The 25,205-nt window shown below is 47.5% G+C and overlaps 1 protein-coding gene across 1 annotated transcript in view; it reads left to right on the forward strand.

Annotated features, from left to right (window-relative positions):
* Positions 1-292: 292 nt before the first annotated feature.
* The window catches only part of DHRS7 (dehydrogenase/reductase 7), a 34,436-nt gene continuing 9,523 nt past the window's right edge, over positions 293-25,205 (forward strand). The window contains exons 1-4 of the mRNA XM_054027268.1: positions 293-469; positions 17,647-17,799; positions 22,813-22,919; positions 24,016-24,255. Coding sequence (XP_053883243.1) covers positions 340-469; positions 17,647-17,799; positions 22,813-22,919; positions 24,016-24,255 — 630 coding nt within the window. The 5' untranslated portion in view covers positions 293-339. The remainder of the gene's footprint in view (positions 470-17,646; positions 17,800-22,812; positions 22,920-24,015; positions 24,256-25,205) is intronic.

The following is a 25,205-nucleotide window of genomic DNA, read 5'->3' on the forward strand; positions in this document are numbered from 1 at the left end:
GGGGAGTCGGGCAACTCCCGCGGGGTGGGGGGGGACACAACCGGGGGTTCGGGTCTCTGGGACGCCTCAGAGGCGCTGCCCCAGCTCCCCGCCTCTTGTCGCTGGGGTGGGCTCCCCGGGCCTCCCCCGCTGCGACGTGCGCGGGCAGCAGGCCCGTTCCAGGCGCCTGTCCCTGGCTGCCCGCCAGGCCAGCGGCGGCCACTCCCCGGCGGGGGCGGGCTGTGCGCCGCGGCGGGAGCAGGGCATGGCGGGGGGGCGCTCGCCCAGGGTGGGGCTGCCTCTGGCCCATCATAAATCCCCGGGGCGGAGCGGGCCCCGCCAGTGCGCTGCGCTCCGGCCATGGAGGGGGCTGCGCTCCTCCTGCTCGCGCTGGCGCTCTGCGCGCTGCTCTACCTGCTGGGCCGCTGGCTGCTCGGCCTGGACGGCGACCTCACCCTGCTGTGGGCGGAGTGGCGGGGCAAGAGGCCAGGTAACCCCCCTCCCGGGTAGTGCGGTGCCAGGGGGCGAGCCCTGCCCCTCCAACGCGGGGGCAAGAGCCAGCGGGGTGGCAGCAGCTGCAGGGGTGGGGTAGAGCCAGCAGGTGCCTCACTGGGGCTTTTGTGCCCGGGACACGCATTTTAATCCGATTTAATTAAAGGGGTGGATTAGTTAAACTACCTTAAACCCCGGTGTGGACTCAATATTCAGTATTCACGTGGCTGGATTCAACTAAACAGAATTGAGGCCACTTTGATGCTGAATGAGAGCATTCACACGGGGGTTTAATGCAGTTTAACTAATCCACTTTGGACACACACCTTGTAGTTAATGTGGATTGTTTTCCTGAGTGCCCCAGTGTAGACAGGTTTCAGAGTAGCAGCTGTATTAGTTTGTATCCACAAAAAGAACAGGAATACTTGTGGCACCTTAGAGACTAACAAATTTATTTGAGCATAAGTTTTGAAAGCTTATGCTCAAATAAATGTTAGTTGCTAAGGTGCCACAAGTACTCCTGTTCTTTCTGTGTAGACAAGCTCTGGGGTAGACTAAAGGGAGTGTGGGGATCAGGGGGAGTGTGTGTGTGTGTGTGTGTATGTATGTGTATGGAGGGGAGGGTAAGGCTATGGGAAGAGTGCTGGGATAGTCACAGGGGTGTGGTCATGGTGTAGAAGCCAGGGGAGGAGGAGGGGGTCCTGTGTAGAGGTGGCAAGGCAAAGCCATGGTGTAAGTGTGGTGTAGGGGATGTGAACCAGACCTGGGTCTGGTTTCAGTAGTAGCCATGTTAGTGTGTATCAGCTTAAAAAACAAAACAAAACAAAAAAACAACAAGGAGTCCTTGTGGCACTTTTAGAGACTAACACATTTATTTGGGCGTAAGCTTTTGTGGGCTAGAACCCACTTCATCAGATGTATGAAGTAAAAGATCTAGGAGCAGGTATAAATACATGAAAGGATGTGGGTTGCTTACCAAATGTTAAGTCAGTCTAACCTGGGTCTGTGTTTGTAGCAGGCTAGCGTGTCTGGCTCAACAAGACAGGCTACTGAAGACCCAAGCTGCCAGGGAAAATGGGCTCCGATGTAGTCTCAGTACATCAGGTGGCAGTCCCAAGGGGGTCTCTGTGGGATAATCACAGGAAAGTATATGTGGGGGAGGGGAAGGATCTAGAATGGGATGGGGTATTTAGGAGTCTCTGCCACGTCCCTATTTATACTATCTTTTGAAAGAAACTGTAGGCTGGAAATAACCTGCCTCTGACCAGATAATGCTGATGTTTGGACCCTGCACAGCTGGGGAAAAAACAGGGAAGAGGTCCTTCGAAAACATTTCTATATTCCTTATTAGTGCCATCCAACTGCTAGATGCTTCACAAATGTGCAGGAAATAAAAAATGTACACTCATACCTTTTTGAAAAAGGCCAGCTATTTAAACATTTTGACATTAGGGCAGAAAAGTTAATCAGCAAGACTTGTCCATCTCTGAGCTCTCATTGGTGGACACCTGAAGAGCTAATGGAGATATGGAAACTTCTGTAAGAGGTTTCAATCTAGTTTTTAGTCTATTTTAAATACATGTTCACTAATACAGTGCTAATAATTCTTTTTCTAGATTTATTCTAGTATGATATCTAATTTGTTACTTTTATAGCATCACAAGCTTGCTAGGTATTCTACAGAACAAATAAGACTGCACTATTTAGAAAACAGAATGAATAAGGGTAACAAATAAAATGAGGGGATGCGGGTGAGATAGGACAAGGATTGCGACAGTTTACAAGAAAGTGTTACTGTTCCCACTGTCTCCTCCTGCTCCTGAATTTACAAGCTGCTTAGGCCTTCTGTAAGTTTTCTTCTCTGCATGTGTCAGGCTAGCTTCCCCTCTTCAAATCCCTCTTCAAAACTGACTGTCTTACTTTGTCAGTTAAATTCAGCCCAGGCTCTAAGGTTCCACTCTCATAAAAACCGTTAATTAAAAAGCCAGTAAGGAAATTAAGCACACAACATAAACAAATTGTGTGTTTTCAAGCTCTCTGTATAATGTCCTCCCGAGTGTTTTTTCCTTACTATTTCCTGACTTAAGAAGGATTTCATAATCTGTGCCTTTTGATTTTAAGTTTGATAGGGTAGATAAACAGGTCTCGTACAGTGCCATGTGCATCAATGTTAAAAATTAAATGTTGAATAGCAGTTATAAGTATCTGATGGATCTTTCTAATAAAGTTTTCTTGGTTTTACGTTTTGCTTGTTTCAGTGCTGTCAGGTTGTTTTATAGCTGTTCATCAGGGCCGCTGCAAGGATATTTTGTGCCCTAGGCAAAACTTCCACCTTGCACAACACCCCACGCACACATTGATTCATTGAGGGGCAAATCCCAACGAGCTTTTATAGGCCCCGGGGGCTGCTCCCCGACCAGGTTCACCCCTCCCTGCCTCCTGAACTCCCCTGGAGGGTACACAGCCCCCCTGCGAGCCGAGCCCTCCCCTCCCCACCCCACCCCAGCGGCCACCGCCCCAAGTCCACTCACTGGCTTTGCTAGGCTTGGGCCACTGCAGCAGCTCGGCAGGGAGGAGCTGCCTTCCGGAGGCAGCGGAAAGCCAGAGCGTCTCGCTTGCGGCAGCGGCGAGCCCCAGCCATGGAGGAGCTGGCGCGGCGCAGGGGGGTAGCAGCCCTGCAGAGGCGCTGCTAACGGAGAGCAGCCATGCTCCCCGCCCCTCCTGCCCAGGCTGTGGCCTGGCACACCCTCCCCCCCCCCCTGGGAGCTCCTGCAGGCTGCAGCGGATGCATGCAGACGCCAGCTCTCATGTGCCCCCCGGCTCCCCCCTCACCTAGGGTTACCAAATTTCAACAATCAAAAAAGCGGATGGGGGGGAAGAGCCCCACCCAAGCCCTGCCCCTGCCCCATCCACTCCCTCCCACTTCCCACCCCCTGACTGCCCCAACCCTTATCCACACCCCTGCCCCCTGACAGGACCCCCCAGAACTCCTGACCTACCCTGCTCCCTGTCCCCTGACTGCTCCGATCCCTCTCCACATCCCTGCCCCCTAACAGGGCCCCCCCCCCCGAACTCCAGACCCATCCAACCCCTGCTCCCTGACTGCCCCCTGGGATTCCCCTTACAATGCCTGAAGGGGAGGGATAACTCAGTAGTTTGAGCATTGGCCTGCCAAAGCCAGGGTTGTGAGTTCAATCCTTGAGGGGGCCATTTAGGGATTTGGGGCAAAAATGTGTCTGGGGATTGGCCCTGCTTTGAGCAGGGGGTTGGACTAGATGACCTCCTGAGGTCCCTTTCAACCCTGGTATTCTATGCCAGTCAGATGCTGGCTCCATGTGGAGGCAAAACGGGCTGCCGTGCGCACAGCTTCTCCCCCACAAAGTGCTGAGGCAGCGGGAGTGGGGAGCTCTGGAAGGGACAGCGGCGGCTCACACTCCCTGGAGCCACAGAACCTGAGTGTGGTGAGGGGAGAACCGGGGGGGCATGCCTGCCCTGGCTGCGGGCGGCAGCCCCCGTGTGCTCTCGGGCTCTGCGGCTCCAGGGCGTGTGAGCCGCCGCTGTCCCTCCCAGAACAGGCTCAGGGCCCCGTACCCCAGCGGCGGTGGTGGCTCACATGCCCGGGAGCCGCAGAGCCTGAGCATGGTGAGGGAGGAGCCGGGGGGCGCATGGGGACCATGGCCCACATGCATCTGCTGCAGCCTGCAGGAGCCACCGGGGGGGACGCCTGGCTGCAGCCTGGGCAGGAGAGGCGGGGGAGGGGTGCGGCTACTCCCCGCTAGTAGCGCCGCCGCCTTTGCAGGGCTGCTGCCCACCTGTGCTGTGCCGGCTCCTCCATGGCTGGGGCTTGCTGCCACCACAAGCTGATGCTCTGGCTCTCCCGTGCCTCTGGAAGGCGACTCCTCCCTGCCGAGCCAGGGCACTGCTTTTTGGCACCCCCAACCACTTGGTGTTCGCCTAGTGGCTGCACTGGCCCTGCTGTTAATCAGTCCCTCTCCCACTTTTTTTTTTTTTTTTTTTCCCGGTTCCTGTTTTGGTTCCCATATTTTTCAGTAGTTACATGTGACCTCTTTTGAGGTGCAGATGCAGCCAGTGTGCTAGCCAGTTTTGCAGGCCTTTGTAGAAAGCAATGTTGATACCACAGAAATGGATGCCTTGTGGTTTGTTTATTATTGGTAAGGCTCACAAAATATTAGGCATTATATAAACATAAAGGAGGCATGGTCGCTGACTCCCAAGAGCTGACAACCTATGGCTTGATACTGCAGGTTGCTTTGTGTGGTCAAACCCTATGCCTGTGGGGCGCCACATGGACGGAGGGTCCAGCTTGCCTAGTGGTTTGCAGGATTGGGGCCAAAGAAAGAGTAAGGGTACAAGATGCAAATAGAAAGGTCAAAATGATGATCTGGCCATAGAAGTACAGGCAGCTTTGTGAAATCTGCTTATGACTTCAGTTCCACTGAGACTGCTATTAAAATCCTGCTTTGAGGATAAAGGGAGGCCCTATTTAAGCACCACCAGGAAATCTATTTGATGTCTTGAGGTCCCTTCCTCCTATTCTGCTCAGTGCAGCATTCTGAAAGTTGATTACAACATCTTAATTAAACTCTGGCCAAAAGATTAGCACCTGTAATATAAAGAGGAAGGTAGTCTTAGGGTTAAGACATTGGACTTGAAATTATAAGACCAGGGCATTTCTTCCCAGTTCTGCCACAGACTGAGCGATTACTCTGGGTGTTCTAGTAAAAACTGGTTCTTAACTGTGAGCCTTTGAAAATCAGAGTTTGCTCAAGTGCAGTATGTTATGCCTACCTCTTTCACTAAGCTGACAATGGTTTTCAACCTGGGGGTCTGCAGACTGTCCAAGATTGCCAAAGGGATCTGTACATCTATCTGAATATTTTTTTTCATTTGCAGACCCCTAAAAAGGTTGAAAACCACTGTGTCTAGCTAAGGAAGGCTGTGCTGAAGCTGCAGACTTTAACATTAAGGGTATGTTTACACTGCAATTAAAAAAAAAAAAAAAAAAAAAAAAACAGTGGCATTGAATCTCAGAGGCCAGGTCAGCTGACTTTGGCTTGGGCTGTGGAGCTAAAAATAGCAGTGTAGACACTCCGGCGGAAGCCCAGATCCCACAAGGAGGGGAAGATCTCAGAGCCAGGGCTTCAGCCTAAGTGTCTACCCTTCAATTTTATAGCCCTGCAGCTCGAGTCCCCTGAGCCCAAGTCTGCTGCGGGCTATCTGTGGCTATGCTGCAGGTCTTTTGTTGCAGTTTAGACGTACCTAGTATGTGCAGTGCAGTTTGGCAGAGGCAAGATCTCCATAGGATTCCTTGGCTTGATTCCTTCGCTCAACCCTCCTGTGGTGTCAGAGGATTAAAGGAGGACTGCAGCATGGCTTTTAAGATGTGTGTGGGAGCTGTTCTCTGAAGCATGTTAGGAACTGCACAGCTCCTTAAAAGTTTGCAAGAGGGCTTGCCTCATGTGGAATGCCCTATTGTGTATAGGACAAGCTGTTCCAAAGGTGTTGAGCCAAGTAGCTGCAGGTTGTGAAATTTAAACATGCTTTTGCTCCACAATCAGAGCTTCAAATTCTCTCTCCCTGGATGGGTTTGTTGACGTCATTAGGCCTATGTGAACCAAAGTTCTTCCATGTTTAAACTCTATCCTTCCATGTTTAACTCTAATTGGCCTCAAAAGCCAAGGACAGAAATTGGAATGTGTAAACAGCCAGTTAGCAATTACGACCTTGCTCGTACCAAGCAATAATGATGAGGTTTGTATCTTTCTAGCTGGAGAAGGGGTAATAAACTAAAGGTAAACAGGATCAAATAACTGTTTAGAGGAGTGTTACTAACAAGCTAGATTTATAGCCCTAGAATGATTTAATTGCTTAAATGTATAAACATGCCTTTGGTAGGGAGGGGAGGGGAGGGGGAGTAGAGGGAGAGATAGAGGTGGGGGTGGTAGAGAGGGGTGGGGGGGTGGGAGAGAGGGGAGGCTTAGTTGTAAAATGTATAAGAAGAGAGAAACTGTTTTTGCTAGTGTGCTTGATTTGAGACTTGCGTGTCTCCTTGCACCACTTTGAGATCTCAAATAAACTTTGATTGTTTCTCCACCCCGATATGTTTATTGGCACGAAGCACACCGGGCAACGAACCCCACTGTTGCTGTCCTCGGGCCTCTGTGCCAGCAACAGGTTCTTATGGTGATGGTTGGCTGATAGTATCTGGATGCCTTGCAAAAAGGACCAAGGCAAGGAAGGGTCCAACAAGCTGACTTTCTTCTGCCTCCCTAAGTGATTACTAGGTAGCACGGTGTGTTTGGGTGTGTCTGTACATACGCGCACGCCTGCCTCTCTTTACCCATTTCAGTCTCTTTAGTGGTTGGTTGCAGATATTGGGGGAAGGCTAAAGAGATAAGTCTTGCACACCTTTTAAAAGACAGTGAGGTTTGTGGTCATTCATACCTCTTCCAGAAGAGTATTCCATAGTCTTGCACCAGTTGATGGGAAAGTGTTATCCCTGCTTTCAGGAGTTTGACCCTTGAGAGTGATTGTTACACTTCTCAGGAGTGTAACTGTCAGAGGAGTGAGAAATCTCCCTCAGTGAGAGATGGTCATTTGAGGTCTTTCAAGTTACCTACAATGATAATCTCTATTTTGAAATTAACCTGTGGGGAGCCAGTGTACAGAGTGAAACAACTGTAAGCCCTTTGTGCACCTCATGTTGCTCAAGAGGCAGGCCGATGGGTTTGGGACCTTTGAAAAAAGGTTTGTGCCCTCATTCCCAAGTGTGGGGAGTTGCAATAATCCATTCTAAAGGTCATGTAGATGAGGCTCACGCTGGTCTGGCCGTTAGCTGAAAGTAGATGCTGCAACTTTCTTGCCAGTCACAGAAGGCTTCAACACAGGCTAAAATTCCCAGGGTTTGAGGAAGGCTTGTACTGCTGCAGCTTCACTTCCTTGGTACCCAAGTTAGCTAGATTAAAGCTAGCTTGGGTATGTCTACTTGGACTGCAGTATAGACATTCTCAGCATCTGAGCCAAGTGTGTGTGTGAGAGAGAGAGAGAGAGAGAGAGGGTGGGGTGTTGTCTCACATGGCAACAACAATATGCAGACCATGCTGTCTTCTACCATTGGCTTAATTAGGCAGGAATGTTAGCACTGGCTGTAAATAAGGTTTCCCAACACTTCCCATTAGAAGACCCTGTTTTCAGCTGCTTATAACTATCTGGGCAGAAATTTTCCATGCTGGATATCCGCCTCAGGCTGAATTGTTTTGGAAAACTTCAGACCAAATTCTTCAGCCGTTTCAGACAACCAAGCTATGGAAAAATACAGCACTTTGCATATGTTCCTTTGAAGTAGGAGATAGCTCAGTGGTTTGAGCATTGGCCTGCTAAACCCAGGGTTGTGAGGCCAATCCTTGAGGGGGCCATTTAGGGAGCTAGGGCAAAAATCTGTCTGGGGATTGGACCTACTTTGAGCAGGGGGTTAGACTAGATGACCTCCTGAGGTCCCTTCCAACCCTGATATTCTATCTTTGGAGCAGGGACTGGAAATAGGTGTGCCAAAAGGATGTGTCTTTTGTGGTCCCCATGAAAATTTCCCAACATTTAGCCAAGTTATAATTTAAAAACAACAACACATTTTGCATATACTCAAGAGAGACTTCAGGCATTTTAGTGCTAAATTTGAAGACAATTCCATTTTTACTGGGCATACACCAGCATGGGGCTGAGTAGGACTTGCCCTGCAATTCCAGCTCTGGGCTATTGTCAACCAGGCACCTGAATAGAGAGCAGCAGAAAGCAAAACATTCCTTTCCTTTCTAGAAGGAAATGTTTCCCCCTCTGATCATCTTGGCTAGTGAGTCAGAGGTTCTGTTTTAAAAGGGGGCTGGGGGGAAATTGATAGTTAAGTGCGGGATAACTAATGCACGGTAGCTATCTTGCTGAAAGATTTTGTCATGTAAGTTGCATCGTCACTTGTGAAAGTAGATACTTCGACAAACTTTGCACCGTATTTTGAAATGGTATTAATTATCGCTTGACAAATTGTAATGGAGTTAACAGCATTCAAGTAAATGTAGTTGACGAGCACTGTTAGCTTTCCTGTCTGTACATCTTCGGCCTGGTCAGAAATAAAATCAAACCGAACATGCAGTGCATAGTTTTCTTGCTCATCTGTGGACTCATCTGAAATAATTGCAGAAGACTCACATGAGTTAATTTTGAGACTTCATCTCCTCAAAATGTGTAGCGAAAACCTTTTGATGATAATCCTGTCATAGCTTATTTGCACTTGGTAAGCAACCGACATGTTGTACGTACCGTTGAATGAACTCACGCAGCTTTGGGTCATAAAGTTTTTCCAACAGTATATAAGCACTTGCAGATGTCACCACAAGTTCCATTATAGCTACATGATGGGTACAAGAGCTCTGTCATCTTCTAAGAAAGAGAAGAAATTATTTTTGCTTTTTGATTTTAAACGTTTTGTTTACCAGCAATGCATATCTACAGCCTTCTTTCTGCTTTGATGGATTTCTGAGTCTAAGTGGTGCTGAACTGTATGTGATGCAATGAAACATTACAGCTTCTACAAAATAGTTTGTCACCATTTGCATGTAGAACTTGGCTTCCAAATTGTTTCACGCGATCTGCTGCAGTAATTATTTTTGAGATTTTTGATTTACTTTGGACAATCATTTTACAGTAATTGCAGGTGTCTTCTGGTAGGCAATCAATTGAGATCACTACACTACAAAACCTCCCCAATGTCTATATCTATCAGTCAGTGAGTTGAGCCCTGAGTGTAATTTGCTGCTCTAAAGTGTCAATCAAAAAATTCTGTCAAGTGCTTCACCTTTCTTTCTATTTTTTTTTTTTTTTAAATAAGCGAATAATTGCATCTGGAATGGGGGGGCAGTTGCCTGTACAATGTTCCCTCCCAGGCAGCTGCAAAGGGAGGGGGACAAATGAGTGGGGAGGAGGGGTGTGGAACTAGCTGCATCATATCTAAGAGCAGCCCTGCAGGGAAAGAGCAAGTTCTGTCCTGCCCCAGTTCTGCCTGGTCTAGCAGCTAGGAGCCCCGTGCTGGGGCACTTCCAGCAGCACAGGGAAGATCAGACCCAACTCCACAAGCTTCCTCCAACTGCAAGAACGTCTGGGGCTGCTGCCTAATCCCAGGGCATCCTGCAGCAGGGGGAGGCACCTGGAGGTGGGTCTGAGCTCTCCCTGAGAGCAGCTATGCGGGGGATGGACAAGTCCTGTCCCTCCCCAGCCTAGCCGGACCTAGGAGCCCCCTGGCTGGGGCACTCCTAGCACCAGGGGAGATGGGATTTCACAGGGAAGGGCTTATTTCATGGTCCATGATGCGTTTTTCACTGCAGTGAAATTGGTAGGGCCGTACAAATATGGGTGGAAGCCAATTCCAAAGTGTCTTTCCATGTGTTTGTTCCATCTATGTGATGGAAGCATGCCTATCAGCGCCATCATAAACATCTGTTAGTTATCTGCTGCCTGTGTTACCCAGGATTTTCAGAAACCAAAGCAGTGGTAATTTAACCAGGTGGTGTCAGGAATAAATCAGTGGAAACAGTGCTTCTGGCTGATGAAAAATTGATGCAAGTAAGTGTGCTCTTTACACCCGAGGGCATTCTGTGCCTAAAAATTCTGTGCCAAAAATTTAAAATATTGTGCGCAGAAGTTTTAAATTCTGCAAGTTTTATTTGTCAATAAATAAATGCAGAGGCTCCAGCATGGCAGTGGGGAGCACAGGCCACTGGCTGCACAAAGATGGGAGATGACCCTGCAGTCCTCCCAGCCTCGGGACACAGACTTGGTGGTGAGGCTGCACCTGATCCTGACACAGCACAAGGCCTGAGCCTGCCCCAGAAACACCGCAGGGCCCTGCCTAGGGTTACCATATTTTTAATTTTTAAAAAGGAGGACACTCCATGGGGCCCTGGCCCCGCCCCAACTCCGCCCCTTCCCCGCCCCGCCCCAACTCTGCCCCCTGCCCCTCCCAGTCCCCTGCTTCCTGCAAATCAAATGTTCGCGGGAAGCCTGAAACAGGGAGGCAGCAGGTAAGCTGGGGCTGGGGCGGGGTGCAGTGCAGCCCAGTCCAGCCCCCCTGGCCGAGCGGCTCTCTTCGGCGGCCGGCCGGCCCAGGCCAAGAGGCTCTGGCCCTGGCGTCTCCTGCCCGGCTCGGGCCCTGGGGCCCGGCCCCCGGCCGAGCGCCCGCGCCGCCGGCCCCCGGCCACGCACCCACCGCCCCAGCCCCTGCCGAGCACCACGCCAGCCTCCGGCCCCACACCGCCGGGCTCTCCCTCCCTATTTTCCCAGACATGTCCGGCTTTTTGGGATTTCCCCCCGGACGGGGATTTGAGGCCCAAAAAGCCGGACATGTCTGGGAAAATCTGGATGTATGGTAACCCTAGCCCTGCCTCTCTGCGCCAGGCACACTAGGGGTGGGGCAGGCAGGCTTAACCAGTCAGGATCCAAATGTGGAGGGGCTCAATGTGGAGGGATCCAGGTGTGGGGTGAGAGGATTCTGTGTGGGACAATCTAGGTGCAGTCAGCTCAGTGGGGGGGTCTAGGGATGGGGGGATCTGGATGCACAGAGGCGCTGTGTGTGTGTGTGGTGCGGGGTTCCAGGTGCAGTGGCAATTGGACTGTGCAGGGGCTTCCAGGTGAAAGTGGTTGGGGCTCAGCAGAGGGGTCTTGGTGTGGGGGTCTCAGCAGGGGGGTCTGGGTGCTGGGGAAGTGGGGCTTGGTGGGGTCTGGGTGCAGTTAATTGGAGGTCAGTGGTGAGGGGGGTCTGGATGTGGGGGCTCGGGGTGGTCTGGGTGCAGGGATGGGGTAAGGAGGTAGGGGGTCTGGGTACAGGGGGGCTCCAGATGCAGGGGTTGAGGTTCCGTGGGGTGGGGTTTGGGTATGGAGGGCTAGGGGGGTTCTGGATGTACCAGGTGAGGGTTGGCAGGGGTGTCTGGGTATGGGAGGTCCAGATGTACAGGGGTTGGGTGGATGGAGGAGCAGCTCCCTGTACAGTGACCCCTCCCCCCACAGCTGATGAGCAATGTGGGGAGGAAGCAGGGGAGGATGCGGAGCTTCCTGCAGCTGAGGGTGGGTCTGACACAGCTCCAGTCACTCCTTGCAGGAGAAGAGGAAGTCCCGTCCTCTCCTGCTTCCAGCCCAGCTGGGACTAGCAGCTGATCAGGGTAGGAGCCATGGTGATTTACCTCTTTGATGGCTGCTCTGGGTACCTGAAACAATGTACCTGCGCAGCTGGGGAGTGGTGCATGACTGCTTTTGCAGCTTCCCTTTAATTCCCTGTCGGTCATTTTTAGTATGGGAAAGCAAAAAAAAAAAAAAAATCTGTGGGGGACGTGAATTCTGTGCATGTGCTGTGGCGCAAAATTCCCCCAGGAGTAGCTCTTATATAAAACTACTGTTTATTAGATTTAAGCACACACAGACAGAAGCAATACGTTTAGAACATCCCAAATAATTACCTAGAATCTGAGATGATATTGAGTAATTAGCAGCAGGTCAGCAACGGCCTGTCACTTCCCTGCCATGGAGTATGGTGTCAGAAAAAAGTCTCTCAGGATAGCATCAGAGAACTGCTCCAAAGCACACTATTATCTGGTCTTTTTATAACTAACTTTTACAAAATACAGAGCTCATACTGGGTCATCACCTCTTCTAACTTCACTAAACTATTGACCAACAAAACATTCCTAACAATCTTAGGCCTTGGCTACGCTGGCGCTGTATAGCGCTGCAACTTGCTGCGCTCAGGGGTGTGAAAACGCCCCCCCCGAGCGCAGCGAGTACAGCGCCAGTGTAATCAGCGCCTAGCAGCACTGCACGCTCGCTCGCAGCGCTGCAAGCTATTCCCCTCGGAGAGGTGGAGCTCTCGCAGCGCTGGCGGCGCGACTACACTCGCGCTTCACAGCACTGCTGCGGCAGCGCTGTGAATTCTCAAGTGTAGCCAAGGCCTGAGGCTATGTCTACACTGCACTTTTATCAGTAAAACTTTTGTTGGTCAAGGGTGTGGGGAAAAAAAACACCACCTCCCTGACCAAAAAAAGTTTTACTGACAAAGAGCACTGGTGTGGACAGTGCTTTGTTGGCAGAAGATGCTCTCCTGCCCCCTTGTTGGGAGTGGCTTTATTTTGCTGGCACAAGGAGCAGCTACACTGTGTGCCTTACAGCGGATCTGCTGTAGCGGCACAGCTCTGCCACTGCAAGGAGTGCAGTGTAGACCTCGCCTTAGTCATAAGCAGCTTCTATATCAAAGGCGCCCAAACTCAAGATCTCCAGCCACTTACTTTTTGTCTCAATTTATTAACTCTCTTCTCTCCTCCTCTCTTTCTGATTAGCAGAAACCGCAAGCCTGCAGCCAGCATTTGACCTTGCCTCCAGAAGCCCTGCTTATTCAAATGAACCCTTACCCATGTGGTGTTCTGTTTTGTTAATTCCTGGTGGCTGAATGCACACAATGATTGCAATTAGCTTGATCAAATTCTGGGGTAACTTTACCCCCAATTGCAGGGCAACATCTGTGTCATGCTGCCCTATCATGTGTTCTTACTGCAAGAAAACAAAATCGTTTAGATGTATTTGCTGTTTGTAGGATGTATTACCTGCACAAAATTCTCTGTTACTCACACACTCAAGGGCACCCACCTTTACCCAGTTCCTAGGGCTCAAGGCGTAACCCTCTTAATTTAGGCACCCCCACCCTTTCTCAGTTCCTAGGGCTCCAGGCGAAAAGCACCTAACTTTACTCCTCTGTGGGCTCTGGGCTCTACTCCTCCGTGGACTTTGGGCAAACACCCTTTCCATGTGGACTCAGGGCTTAATCTTTTGGGGTTTACAGGGTCTTTTACCAGTGAAAGAGCCTTACACAGTAATATACTACATAACCTCTATTTATTAACAATCACCAAAAACATACTGCATGTGCTACACATACAGTGCTCACCCCTCCCAATAAGACATGAACTTTCCTTGATGGCCAGTCAGGATCAGGTCATCTGGGGGACTCCAGTTTCTGCACGGTGTCGTTGGCAGAGTGTTGAGGTCTGGCAGCTCTGATCTTTGGGCTGTGTCCTGGAGTTGGTTCCCAAAGAACTTCCTTTTGGACCCCAGTTTATATAGTGAAATTTGAGTTCTGCTTAGCTGTACCTCAACCAATCATTTTACTGAAATCTATCTAACCAATCCTAACATAGTATAACAAAATTCTCTAATCAATCCTATCCCACCACCTTAGTTAACTTACATAATTAATTTTGCTAGGTGTATCAGACAAACAATTAAAGGACCAGACAGAGATTATACAGATAAACAATAGGGAAGTGGGGACCATAATGATAAAACAATAAAGAAATGAGGATTTCACAACCACAACTGCTGATAAGTGATTTCTTAACAGACAAGATGCTATCAAACGAAGTTTTCTTTAACCATCTTAAGATCTGTTTCTTTTTCTGGTGATAGTGGGTGCCATTAGGACGGGGTCTCCTTCTTAACAGCCTGATATTACATTGTTTTAATGTAATTTAGATGGAATGTGAGAATGTGCTTTTCAGCTAACGGCTGCTGCTTGGCCGCTCTTTGAATCTGGCTGCAGACAAAGGCCTTATCCTTACAGATTACCTTTATCAGACACGTGTCTAAAAATACTGCACGTCACAATTTTATCAATTAAGCAAACATTTCTCAAGTTACGTTAAAAAAACAAAAACAAAATAAAACCTGAACCAAAGATCAGAGAATACAAGTGATAGAAAAACACAAGATAAGCCTACCAACTCAAACATAGATTTCCACCTCCTGTCCCAGGACAAAGTGTGTTGAACTTTGTCCATAGCATACCTGTGTGTGCTATACAACACAAATATAATGGAGATCATTTATGTAAGGGAGGAATAAGAAGAGTTCTCAGACTTTCTTAATATCTCTTTGAGTGTAGTCTTCAGTTTCACTAAAGCTTACTTAAAAGGATCCCAGGTTTCTCAAAATTGGACCATGCTTTAGCGGATATAACAATATTCTGAGGATGCAATCGAAACCAAGGAGTTAGGGTCGAACAACTTTCTGTGCTATAAATGTGACGAGAGCAAGATCAGTGTATCCTTGGGGTGCTTCTCATCTATTGAAACAAACTAGGAGAGTTTTCCCCAAACCGGGGGAAAAGATAATTATGACTGAGTAGAACTTCTTATAATGCATCAAAGGTATCTTCTTTGACTTAAGCAGAATGTAAATGTGGGAAAGGAGCATTGATGATGACTACTACCTTAGCTAAGGATCTCTCAAAGTAAAATGGAATCACTGAGCCTTGTTGTAAATCTTAATGGGAATAGTATCCCAGTGGATTAGAAACTGGTGGCCTTCTAAGTGGAAGCTATGGTCAATTTTCTCAGCACAGCAGTTTGGTGCCTATGTAGCAATGAGTGCTTTCTAAACTAAATTTTGATCACATTTGAAATCTATAACTGAAACTTATTTAAAATCACCTTCTGGTGGCCACTGTGCTTCTGAAAAGATGTGATCGTGGGGTGTAGGGGCTCAAAGAGGAATCACAAAGTCTTGTCAATCCTGCTTTATTACCAACTAAACAGACACTTTTTAAACATCTCGCGCTTTGCAGTGGTTTTGGGAGGAGGGGTGTGCACTGTACAAAGTGGCTAACATCTGGGATTAAAGTCTCTAGATTCTGCTACCCATTTTCATGCTGAGTGATAGCTTCTCTCACTTAATAGCATGGATTTCAGTAGTTACAGATGAAGGTACTACTCAGTCTGGGTAATCTACATAGCCACTAGGAGGTATGATTTCCATCTCAAGTAGATGGACGCATGCTAATTCTGCTTGAGCTAGTGTCTAAAAACAGCAGTTTGTCCACAGTTTCTCAGGCTAGCCGCCTGAGTAAAGTCCTGCCTGATCCCCTTGATATGCACAGGGGGATATCAAGTCAGTCCTTGGCTATACTCAGTCTGGCCTTGGCTACACTTGAGAATTCACAGCACTGCTGCAGCAGAGCTGTGAAGCGCAAGTGTAGTTGCGCCGCCAGCGCTGCGAGAGCTCCACCTCTCCGAGGGGAATAGCTTGCAGCGCTGCGAGTGAGCGTACTTTACAGCGCTGTACTTGCTGCGCTCGGGGGGGGGCGTTTTCACACCCCTGAGCGCAGCAAGTTGCAGCGCTATACAGCGCCAGTGTAGCCAAGGCCTCAGTCTCAGCTGCAGCAGCAGAGGCAACAGCTACAGTGCTATTTTTAGGCATTAGCCCCATCAGAACTAAGGTATATACTTCTACTTGAGCTGGGAATCATGCCTCCCAACTGCTACGTAGATATACACTCTGAGTAAGGGTTGCAGAACCTGGCCCAAGTGATGCTGCTGCTGCTTGTAATAAACACAGATTGCAATCTGAGGGGTATACACAATATATGTAAGAATGGGGAAGGCCGGCTAATAGCTGTAAAACAGTTAATATAAGGTTCCGTGGTATACATTACATCTGGAGTCAGGCTGTAAGTTCTATCATTGGCAGATGAGGGGAGTTTGTCTCAGATTGTAGGCATTTGTTTGTCACCCACGTATGTACCTGGATGCTTGATGGCGCTGGTTCTAGAAAATGAACATGGATTGGGAAATGTACTTACCCACTCTGAGGAGAGCATAGCCAGTTTAAGGTGACTGTTGCACTTGGTCTAAATGTGAAGAACAATCCCATCTGACTAACCTACCCTGGGAAGGGTGGACTCTCTCTTAAACTGTGGTGGTTCATATTTCTACATTTCTCCCATCTCCTCCTCTCTCACTAGTGAAATGAAATAGAGGCCTTCTGTTTATACAGGAGCTATGAAACTCCAGGTAAAAATCCAAACTGCACCAGAGAAGAATCTGAATTTCTTAGCTGGCTGGCACATACTGCTATGCTGCACAACCTCTCATGTATGTTGTGTATCTGAGCACACTAGTTAACCATTAGCACCATTCTGTTGTGATTCTATTTTTATTTTAAAACACTCATTTAAAAGTGAACCATTAAAAGGTCGTCTCAACAAAAACACATACTGGAACAAACCAGTTCTATGACTGGTCTCTAACAGTATTCTATTCCAAGTTCTTCACAGAAGAGCAACACCCAAATTGATCCTAATGTACTTGCTAAGGTGCAATACTATTGTGACACTGAGCCAATGAAGGTTAAGCAGCCAGCAGGCCACGTGACCCAAAATCAACCTTTAGCACATATTAGAAAAGTATTGAAGTGGTAACCAGGGCCATTCCTTGTAGATGGTTATCAAAGCCATATTAAATAGATGAGTTCTGTGTTGTTGGAGAATTAGAAGAGGATACTAATTGTATTTGTGTTTACCTAGATCTATTAGAAGTATAACAATGGGATCTAATTAACTTTTAGATGCTAAACTTCTGTTCCTGTTTGTAATGTTTCATTACTATATTCTATTAATTCAGAGATCAAAAGGGATATTAACATTTAGATGAAACTGTTCGTGCAATAATATCATTGTCTTTATTTCTCTTTGAAGTTTGTAGTAAGCTACCTATGAACCTTTCCAAGGTTAATTGCCTTATGCGAATCAGTGGCAGTGAATCAGTCCTAAATAGCTGGAGGATGAGAAATCTGACCAGTAGGCAAGAGGAGATTAGTTTTCAACATCAAAGGGAAGAGGGGACAAAAGTGTGTCTATGCTAAGAGGACACATGCAATATCTTCGGTGGTTCAACAAATATTGTTTAATTATGTAGATTTTTTGGGGGGGGATGGGTGGAGGAAGGGGGTGTGTGTGTGTGTATCCTCGAGATGGCTAACAAAATCAGAGTTTGGGCTAAACTATAGGGGAAAAATTATGTATAAAAACAGTAAGACTTTTTAAGTGACACAATCAATGACTCTATGACTGCACTGTAATGTGCAAAAGGGCAAAATTAAGGTTGCATATGCTCTTAACTCTGGAACTTCTTGACATTCTGAGCACTTTTCAGTGTATAACCAGCTATTAAGTTTACATGGATAAGTGACTTTATAATAATGCTATTGTGAGATTCCATGTTTCTGTATAAATTGTGCAAATTTGAATCACTGTTGGCAGTGATCCATAAACTGTTTACTTGGTCATTTCAACAGAAAATGAACTGCCTGACAAGGTCGTCTGGGTGACAGGAGCCTCAAGTGGAATTGGAGAAGAGTTAGCTTACCAGCTAGCAAAGATAGGGGCTCTAGTTGTGCTTTCCGCAAGAAGAGAGAATGAATTGGAAAGGGTGAAACAGAAGTGTCTTGGTAAGTAAAAAAGTAACTTCCATATTATTGATCTGGCTTTTGCCATGATAGAGGTGTTGTAAAATAACTTAGTCCATACAACAGGAATACATTCATAATTAAAAGTAGTTATGAACTTACACTATTATAACCTAGATGCTTTCCTTTGAGTTGTGTATTCTTAGAAGATGTATTTTAGAAAGCTCCAACTGAAGGATGCAATATTACAGGAGCAGTAAATGAAAAATGTTTGTGCTAAAGTTGCAGATGCGTAGGTACCTAGTGGGATTGTCAAAAACACTTATCTGCAGTTTTAAGCAACTAGGCAGTCTGGGCCTTTTTTTCTCTTGAAAATAAGAGGCTGTTTTCAAAAGGAACACAAGGGCGCTGTGCCAGCAGGGTGGGGTCATGTGGAAATTCTGGCAGGCTCTTTGTGTAAAAGTTACGCAATATTTGAGCTGTCCAAGATGTGCAGCTAAACTTGCCTTTGTGGCAGTTTGTGATCTTCAGCACTATCTTATAGCACCTAAACGTCTTGGTAGCTGTAACTAGCTCCTACTCCCTGTTACAAATGGGTATGAGGCTATGCTGTTGTATAGACATGGCCTCACTAAACAACAGAAACATTCAGGTGTCCAGTCTGCCTTCAACATGTTTGAAAAGGGTAATGGCAAGATTGCACAGGTGTCCCTGAGGAAATCGTTTACCCTGCAGAATATTTGACTGGTGTTGATGAATGAAATGCCAACAGCGGTGGCTTCAGTCTCAACAAAATGGGGTTACTGCATCCAGGTGCACAAATAGGGACTCCGCATTTGTGGCAAAGGTTATGTCTCTAATGAAAAAACACTTGTTGGAAGCAGGGACAAGGTCCAACACAGTATTTGCCCTGCATTGTGGAAAGAAGATTCAGTCTAGCCTGCATATATTGGATTGCTATAAATGTAATCATTAACAAATCGTGCTGCAGCCCTCTACTTTCCCGATAGTGTGCAGATGAGGGAGGGAGAAAGATAAATGTAGTTATGGCCCAGAAACCATCCAAGATGAAAGAGAATTAGTTACCAGGTGGAGTCTAATTAAAAACACTTAAAACTCACAAAAATAGCCATTAAGATGTGGGGAAGGGGAATAATTTTGTTGCCTTTGGTGTGTGAAGAAGACTCCCAAGCCACTATTTAGGAAGCAAGCTCAGTGCAAGGGTGAGAAAGGTCAGTTGTTCAAAATAAATAGAAAAGCGGACGCATTCAGCATGAAGACTTGGAATTGATGGCACTTGGCTTTGCTAACGTATTCATCAGCCTGAAAGCATCCTAAAGAGCACTCAATGTAATAAACAGACATGTGATGCAATAGTGAAGATATCTTATGAGCTGCATTTAAGCCTCCTCAAATCCTTCTTCATAACAAAAAGAAATTAGCAAACACAAGTGTTCTGCTTTACCATAAAGTACTATTAACAAAAGAAATGGCAGCTTGACAGTGAGGGACTGGGGGTTGGTCCAGGAGAGGTGGTGTGTATAGAGTCCATCCCCTGCCCTCTCCCGAAGTGTGTGGATTCACTGGCTCAAGCTGATGAAACTGCTCAGAATGGCAGGACTGGCTTAGATGTTTTGGGATCTGTGATTGGCATGGAACAAACTCGGGCTAGCTTTACACTAAATCTTTCTGGTGCTTAATTAGAAGCAGAAAGTTGTCAGCACACATTTTAAGCCATATAATCCGAGCGCACTTGATGTGGAAACTGAGACAGAGAAACCCACTTTTGAGGATGGAACCACATCTTAATGTATAAGAGGGAAGCCAGTTTAAATTATTGAACATCTTTGCCATTTGCTTAGTACTTGGTTTGCCAACTAAAACTCTTACAAAAATAGTTGGGGGGTGGGAGTTGTGTTTACATGCTTCCTTTCTCTCCTATTGAAAGGAAAAGAACTGGTCTTCTGAAAATATACTGTCTGAACGGCCTCGCAATAAGGCCAGCATATGTGGTTCATTAGTGATAGGATGCCTTGGAACACTGAATGGCCTTTTGATGCTTTTCTTATTCTTGTGGGAAGTACTTCAGATCATTCATGTGTTTCCCAGGCAGAGGGCATTAAAAAAGCCACTGAAGTCACCTCAACCTTCCCTGACTCTCTAGTTCTTGTCAGTTAGCCTTACAAGTTTACTGGGATTTGATCTCAAGTGACCTTAATGTTGGTTTTGTGTCTGTGTCTGTCTCTCTCTTGCTTTGTAAAACTTCAAAGTAACGCTTAATATCTGAGGGCTTGCCCAGATGTCAAATTAATGTGTGGCAAGCCCAGGTGTGAATCTACTGTGCACCAGCTTGCCATGTGAATGAGGCCTTACTCCCTATGGAGCTCATGAGCTCTAGTGGTTACGTTTGTGAATTTTCCACTGTGCCCTATTTTTCATGACTATATACAGGAGGGATCTCAAACTCCAATCACCATGAGGACCACACGAGGGCTAGTACATTGGCCTGAGGGCCACATCACTGACACCTTTTCATATAAACGTACAAAAGCCCTGCCCCCACTCCGCCTCTTCCAACCCCTTCCCCAAAGTCCCCACCCCAACCCCACCCCCTCCCTGCCTCTATTCCACCCCCTTCCCCAAATTCCTGCCTCTTCTCCGCCTCCTCCTCCTCCCTCCTGGAAAGCGCTAAGCGCTACTAAATAGCTGTTCGGTGGCAGGAAGCACCTGGAGGTAGGCAGAGGAGCGGGGACACAGTGTGCTGGAGGGGAGGGTGATGGGTGAGGGGAGCTTGGTGGCCGAAGGAAATGTGGCCTGCGTGTTTGAGACCCTTGCTATATAGTAACTCCTCACTTAATGTTGTAGTTATGTTCCTGAAAAATGTGACTTTATGTAAAATGATGTTAAGCAAATCCAATTTCCCCATAAGAATTCATGTAAATGGGGAGGGAGGGTTAGGTTCCAGGGAAACTTTTTTTTTTTGCCAGACAAAAGACATTATATATGGTGTAAGTTTTAAACGAAGTTTAATATTGTATGCAGCAATGAATGACTGTGAAGCTTGGCTGAGATGGTGGATTAAGAGGGTGGAATATTTCCCAGGGAATGCCTTGCTGCTAAATGATGAACCAGCACTCAGCTGAGCCCTCAAGGGTTAATAAGCTGTTGTTAATGTAGCCTCACACTCTGCAAGGCAGCATGGACTGAGGCAGGAGGAAGGAAACCCAATAGATGCAGGGCAGTAGCTGCAAACACTTCCCTGCAAAAACTGAACATGATGATGAACCCACACTGTTCAGCTGGAGCGCACCACTCCCTCCTCCTGACAGCACATGCACAGGTGCTGACTTTCTCTCTCATGCACGCACCCCCCAGAACTTTGGAGAGAGAGAGAGACGTGCATTGCCCCTTTAAGTACGCTGACTCCACTTCAAGTTTGTTGCTCTTTTAACTAGGGTTACCATATTTGACAAAAAAAGAGGACCCTCCATGGGGCCCTGGCCCTGCCCATTTCCCCACCCCCAGCCCCGCCCCAACTCCGCCCCTTCCCGCCCCAACCCCGCCCTAACTCCGCCCCCTCCTCCCTCCCACTCCCAGCCACGCAGAAAGGGCTGCCCGAGCGCTACCGGCTTCACGGTTTGCCGGGCAGCCCCCAGACCCTGCGCCCCTGGCCGGCGCTTCTCCAGTGCAGCTGGAGCCCGGGAGGGGAAGTGCCCAGCTGGGGGTGCAGGGTCTGGAGGCTGCCCGGCAAACCGTGAAGCCGGTAGCGCTTGGGCTTCGGGCAGCCCCCTTGCCTCCGGACCCTGCGCCCCCGGCCCGGCACTTCCCCTCCCGGGCTCCGGCGGCGCAGGGTCCGGAGGCATGGGGGCTGCCTGAAGCCCGTAGCGCTTGGCTCTTAAACAGAGCCGAAGAGTCGGGGGAGGAACAGAGCTGCCACGGGAGGGGAAGTGCCTGGCCGGCATTTTCCCGGACATGTTTGGCTTTTTGGCAATTCCCTCCGGACGGGGGTTTGAGTGCCGAAAAGCTGGACATGTCCGGGAAAAAACGGGCGTATGGTAACCCTACTTTAACCCAATCAGACAGGAAGCAACAGCTTCTAGCCAGCTCCCTCCTTTCCATCCCTCTCCTCTGCTTTGTGGAGAGGCATACAGAGTGGGGGGACATCCTGATATCTGCACCCTCCTCTTCCCCCGCCCCCCCCCCCCCCCCCCAGCAAGCAAGAAGCTCCCGGGAGCAGCTCCAAGGAAGAGGGCAGGTCAAGAGCAGCACAGCAGTGGGGGGAGGGACAGCTCAACTGCTGCTGAGCAGTTGCCGAGCCACATGCCTTATAGGGAATTTAGGGGAGCTGATTGGGGGGAGGGGGGGTTCTAATCCCCCACAAGGAGGGGCTGCTCTTCCGGAGAATCCTGCAAGCAGTGGACAAGGCCGACAGCTGCCAAACGACATACGGGAGTATTGCATAACTTTAAACGAGCTTATTCCCTAATACAGACTTTATTTTAATCCTTTCTGCCTTGAAAGTCATATAGCAATAACCATATTCAAGGTTCTTCAGCCTCCGGCTCAGGTATTGTGTATGTAGGTTGGCCATTACCTCCCCCTGGCCCTCTTGGAGAGGACAATACCCCGCATGCTCTCGGGAATGCACTCAACTGAACAGTTTAACCAACAGGCAAAATGTGAAGGATCATGATACTCTGTGCTTCTGAAGGCCTTTGTTAAAATCTTAATTTAAAAAAACATATTGCAGTGGTTATAAGGTATGTGTAAATTCCTTGTAGACTGGAGTGTGTTGGTGGTGTTCAAGATACACAAACCCATTTCATTTAATAAGATAGTACTTTGTGTTGGAACTGTTATGACAGCATTCCATTAGCTGATTCAGTGTTTGCGAAAACAAAATCTGTTCCCTTCACACTTAATGGAATTTCCTTTTTGGAAGCTGTGTTGGTGGTGAGGCTGTTGGATTTACTTATTTTAAAATATCAGGAATTAAATGTGCCTTATTGGTGTTTTGTCTGGAATGCTCCTTTTAAACACTTTCTTTTACTTTAGAGATCTCCAACTTGAGCAGTAAAGATATCCTTGTTTTGCCCCTTGATTTGACTGATAGAAGCTCCCATGAAGCTGCAACTAAAACCGTTCTTCAGCATTTTGGCAGAGTGAGTTGAATTTTGGGCTGAGGCCTTCCCACCCCCATCCTGCCACCTTTATTCTTTGGTTTTGTTTGAATTTCCAGTAATTCAGCGAAGTTGGTTACCCATTTTGTGTGTGTGTGCGCGCGCAAGTTTGTGTGGATATCAAGTCCTTGATCCTATAATTGTTTGCTTGTGGGCATGCCATTGACGTCAGTGGGGTTCTGCACGGGTGCAACAATGAGCAAATAACTTGAGTAAGGATCTAAGAATCTAATTTGATTGTTCCTAATCTGTGGTTGTAGAACCTCATTTCTAGACCCATACTGAAAATGGAATAACCATAACTGTGGGTGTTGGTCTGAAAGTTGAACAGAAGAAAGCAAATTCAGAGAGCTTTGTGTTGCAGTGTTAGTAATATCTGGTTGTGTTAGCTACCATGCACAACAGAAATGTACATAACTCAAAAGCTGATGGTTCATATCAAGGGGGGGGGGGGGGGAGAATCAAATATTTTCCTGTGCGTAGGTGTTTTGCTCCAAATGCCTGGCTCTGCTGTTGTCCCTTTTAACTTCAAACATAATCTGAAATCCAGGCAGTGTAATAAAGTGGGAAGTTTTAGATACACTTTATGCTTTTACAGTCCTGTTTTTGTAATTGTCTCTCTCTCATTGCTGTCTCCTCCAGTGGAGCTCTGGGCAGACCTAAGAGTCAGCCCATGTGGACCATCTTTTTTTTTTGCTTTGGCAAAAATGGTAGAGCCAGCGTGGCAGGGGGTGCATGCTCAAAATTTTTTTTACTGATAGGGGTGCACAATCAAAAAAGTTTGGAGACCACTGCTCTAACAGACCTTGGCTACTGCTCAGCATAGCTACATTGAGCTATTTTTGTCAGCTTTTTGCTAACCCAGCACCAAAATTAGCCAACCCTCAATTTAGACTTAATTGTTGTGGGTTTCTACCGCTAGAGTGACTAAAACATCTCCTGCAGCAGCTAATAGTGGCCCAATGCTACAAAAGCTAGAAGATTTGAGGTAGAGGAAAAGCTGGGCAAAACTTGTGCTTCCTCAAAAAAAAAAAATGTTGGTGGTTAAGACGTGTATTAATTTGTTTGTTTTCTGAAGATTGACGTTTTGGTGAACAATGGTGGACGTTCCCAGCGCTCCCTGTTTGTGGATACGAAGGTGGAAGTCTATGCTGCCATAATGGAACTTAATTACCTGGGTACAGTCTCCTTAACTAAACATGTCCTGAATCACATGGTCCAAAGGGAGAAAGGGAAGATTGTAACTATGAGCAGTGTAATGGGCATCATGGGAGCCCCCCTTGCCACGGGATATTGTGCCAGCAAGCATGCCCTCCAGGTAAGCTAAATTCCATCTGGCTTGCTAAACTAGCAGTCTTGGAACACAGTCACCTTCTGTCTCTAGGAAGCACTATTGTTATAGCAGCTAGTCCTTGCAGAAGCTTTTATTCTAACCAACATCCGGCAAGGAGAGAGACTTGGCTGAAGAAGTGTAGGCTTATTGTGGGTTCCCTGCCCAAATATTTTAAAGCTCCTCAGAATTAACAGAAGGGTCTGGCTATGGATGACACTCCCCTCCCAAACCTGGGCACAATTGGTGACAGGAAAAAGTGTCTCCTATCCATCCATCTTTTCCTTTTCGGATAGCAAACAACTCACAGTGGGGGACTGCAGGGGCCTCAGGTAGGGCTAACAGATTTACAACTGAAATAAGATCACCATTTTTTGCCTGGCTGACTTCCCAGGCTTGTTAGGCAAAATAGTATGGTGGGATTTGGATCCAAAGACCACGAGTTAGGCCCCCCAAAATCATAGGTGCTGACTCTGTGGGTGCTCTGGGGCTCAAGCACTCAATGGGGGGAGGGGGAGGAATGGGCGCTCAGCACCCATGAGCCAAAGCTTGAGTGCGGAATATGATGAGTTCCATGCTGCTAACAACTTCTGCTCTTGGGATAGGGAGACTTGTAAACAGAGGTAGGGTGATGAAGATAACAAAAGGCTTGTCATTAAATTAAGAATCCTAAGATGATCCTGAAAGCATTGCCAGGTGCTCTTGTTAAAGGGTAAGAAACAAAGGGTGGGAATAAATGGTCTATTTTCAGAATGAAGAGAAGTAAATAGTGGTGTCCCCCAAGAGCTTGGACTGGGACCAGTGCTGTTCAACATACAGTAACTCCTCTTTTAAGGTTGTCCCACTTAACGTTGTTTCAATGTTATGTCCCTGCTCAATTAGGGAACATGCTCGTTTAAAGTTGTGCAATGCTCCCTTATAACATCGTTTGGCTGCCT

The sequence above is a fragment of the Malaclemys terrapin genome, chromosome 4, assembly GCF_027887155.1.
Source record: "Malaclemys terrapin pileata isolate rMalTer1 chromosome 4, rMalTer1.hap1, whole genome shotgun sequence".
Classification (NCBI taxonomy): domain Eukaryota; kingdom Metazoa; phylum Chordata; order Testudines; family Emydidae; genus Malaclemys; species Malaclemys terrapin.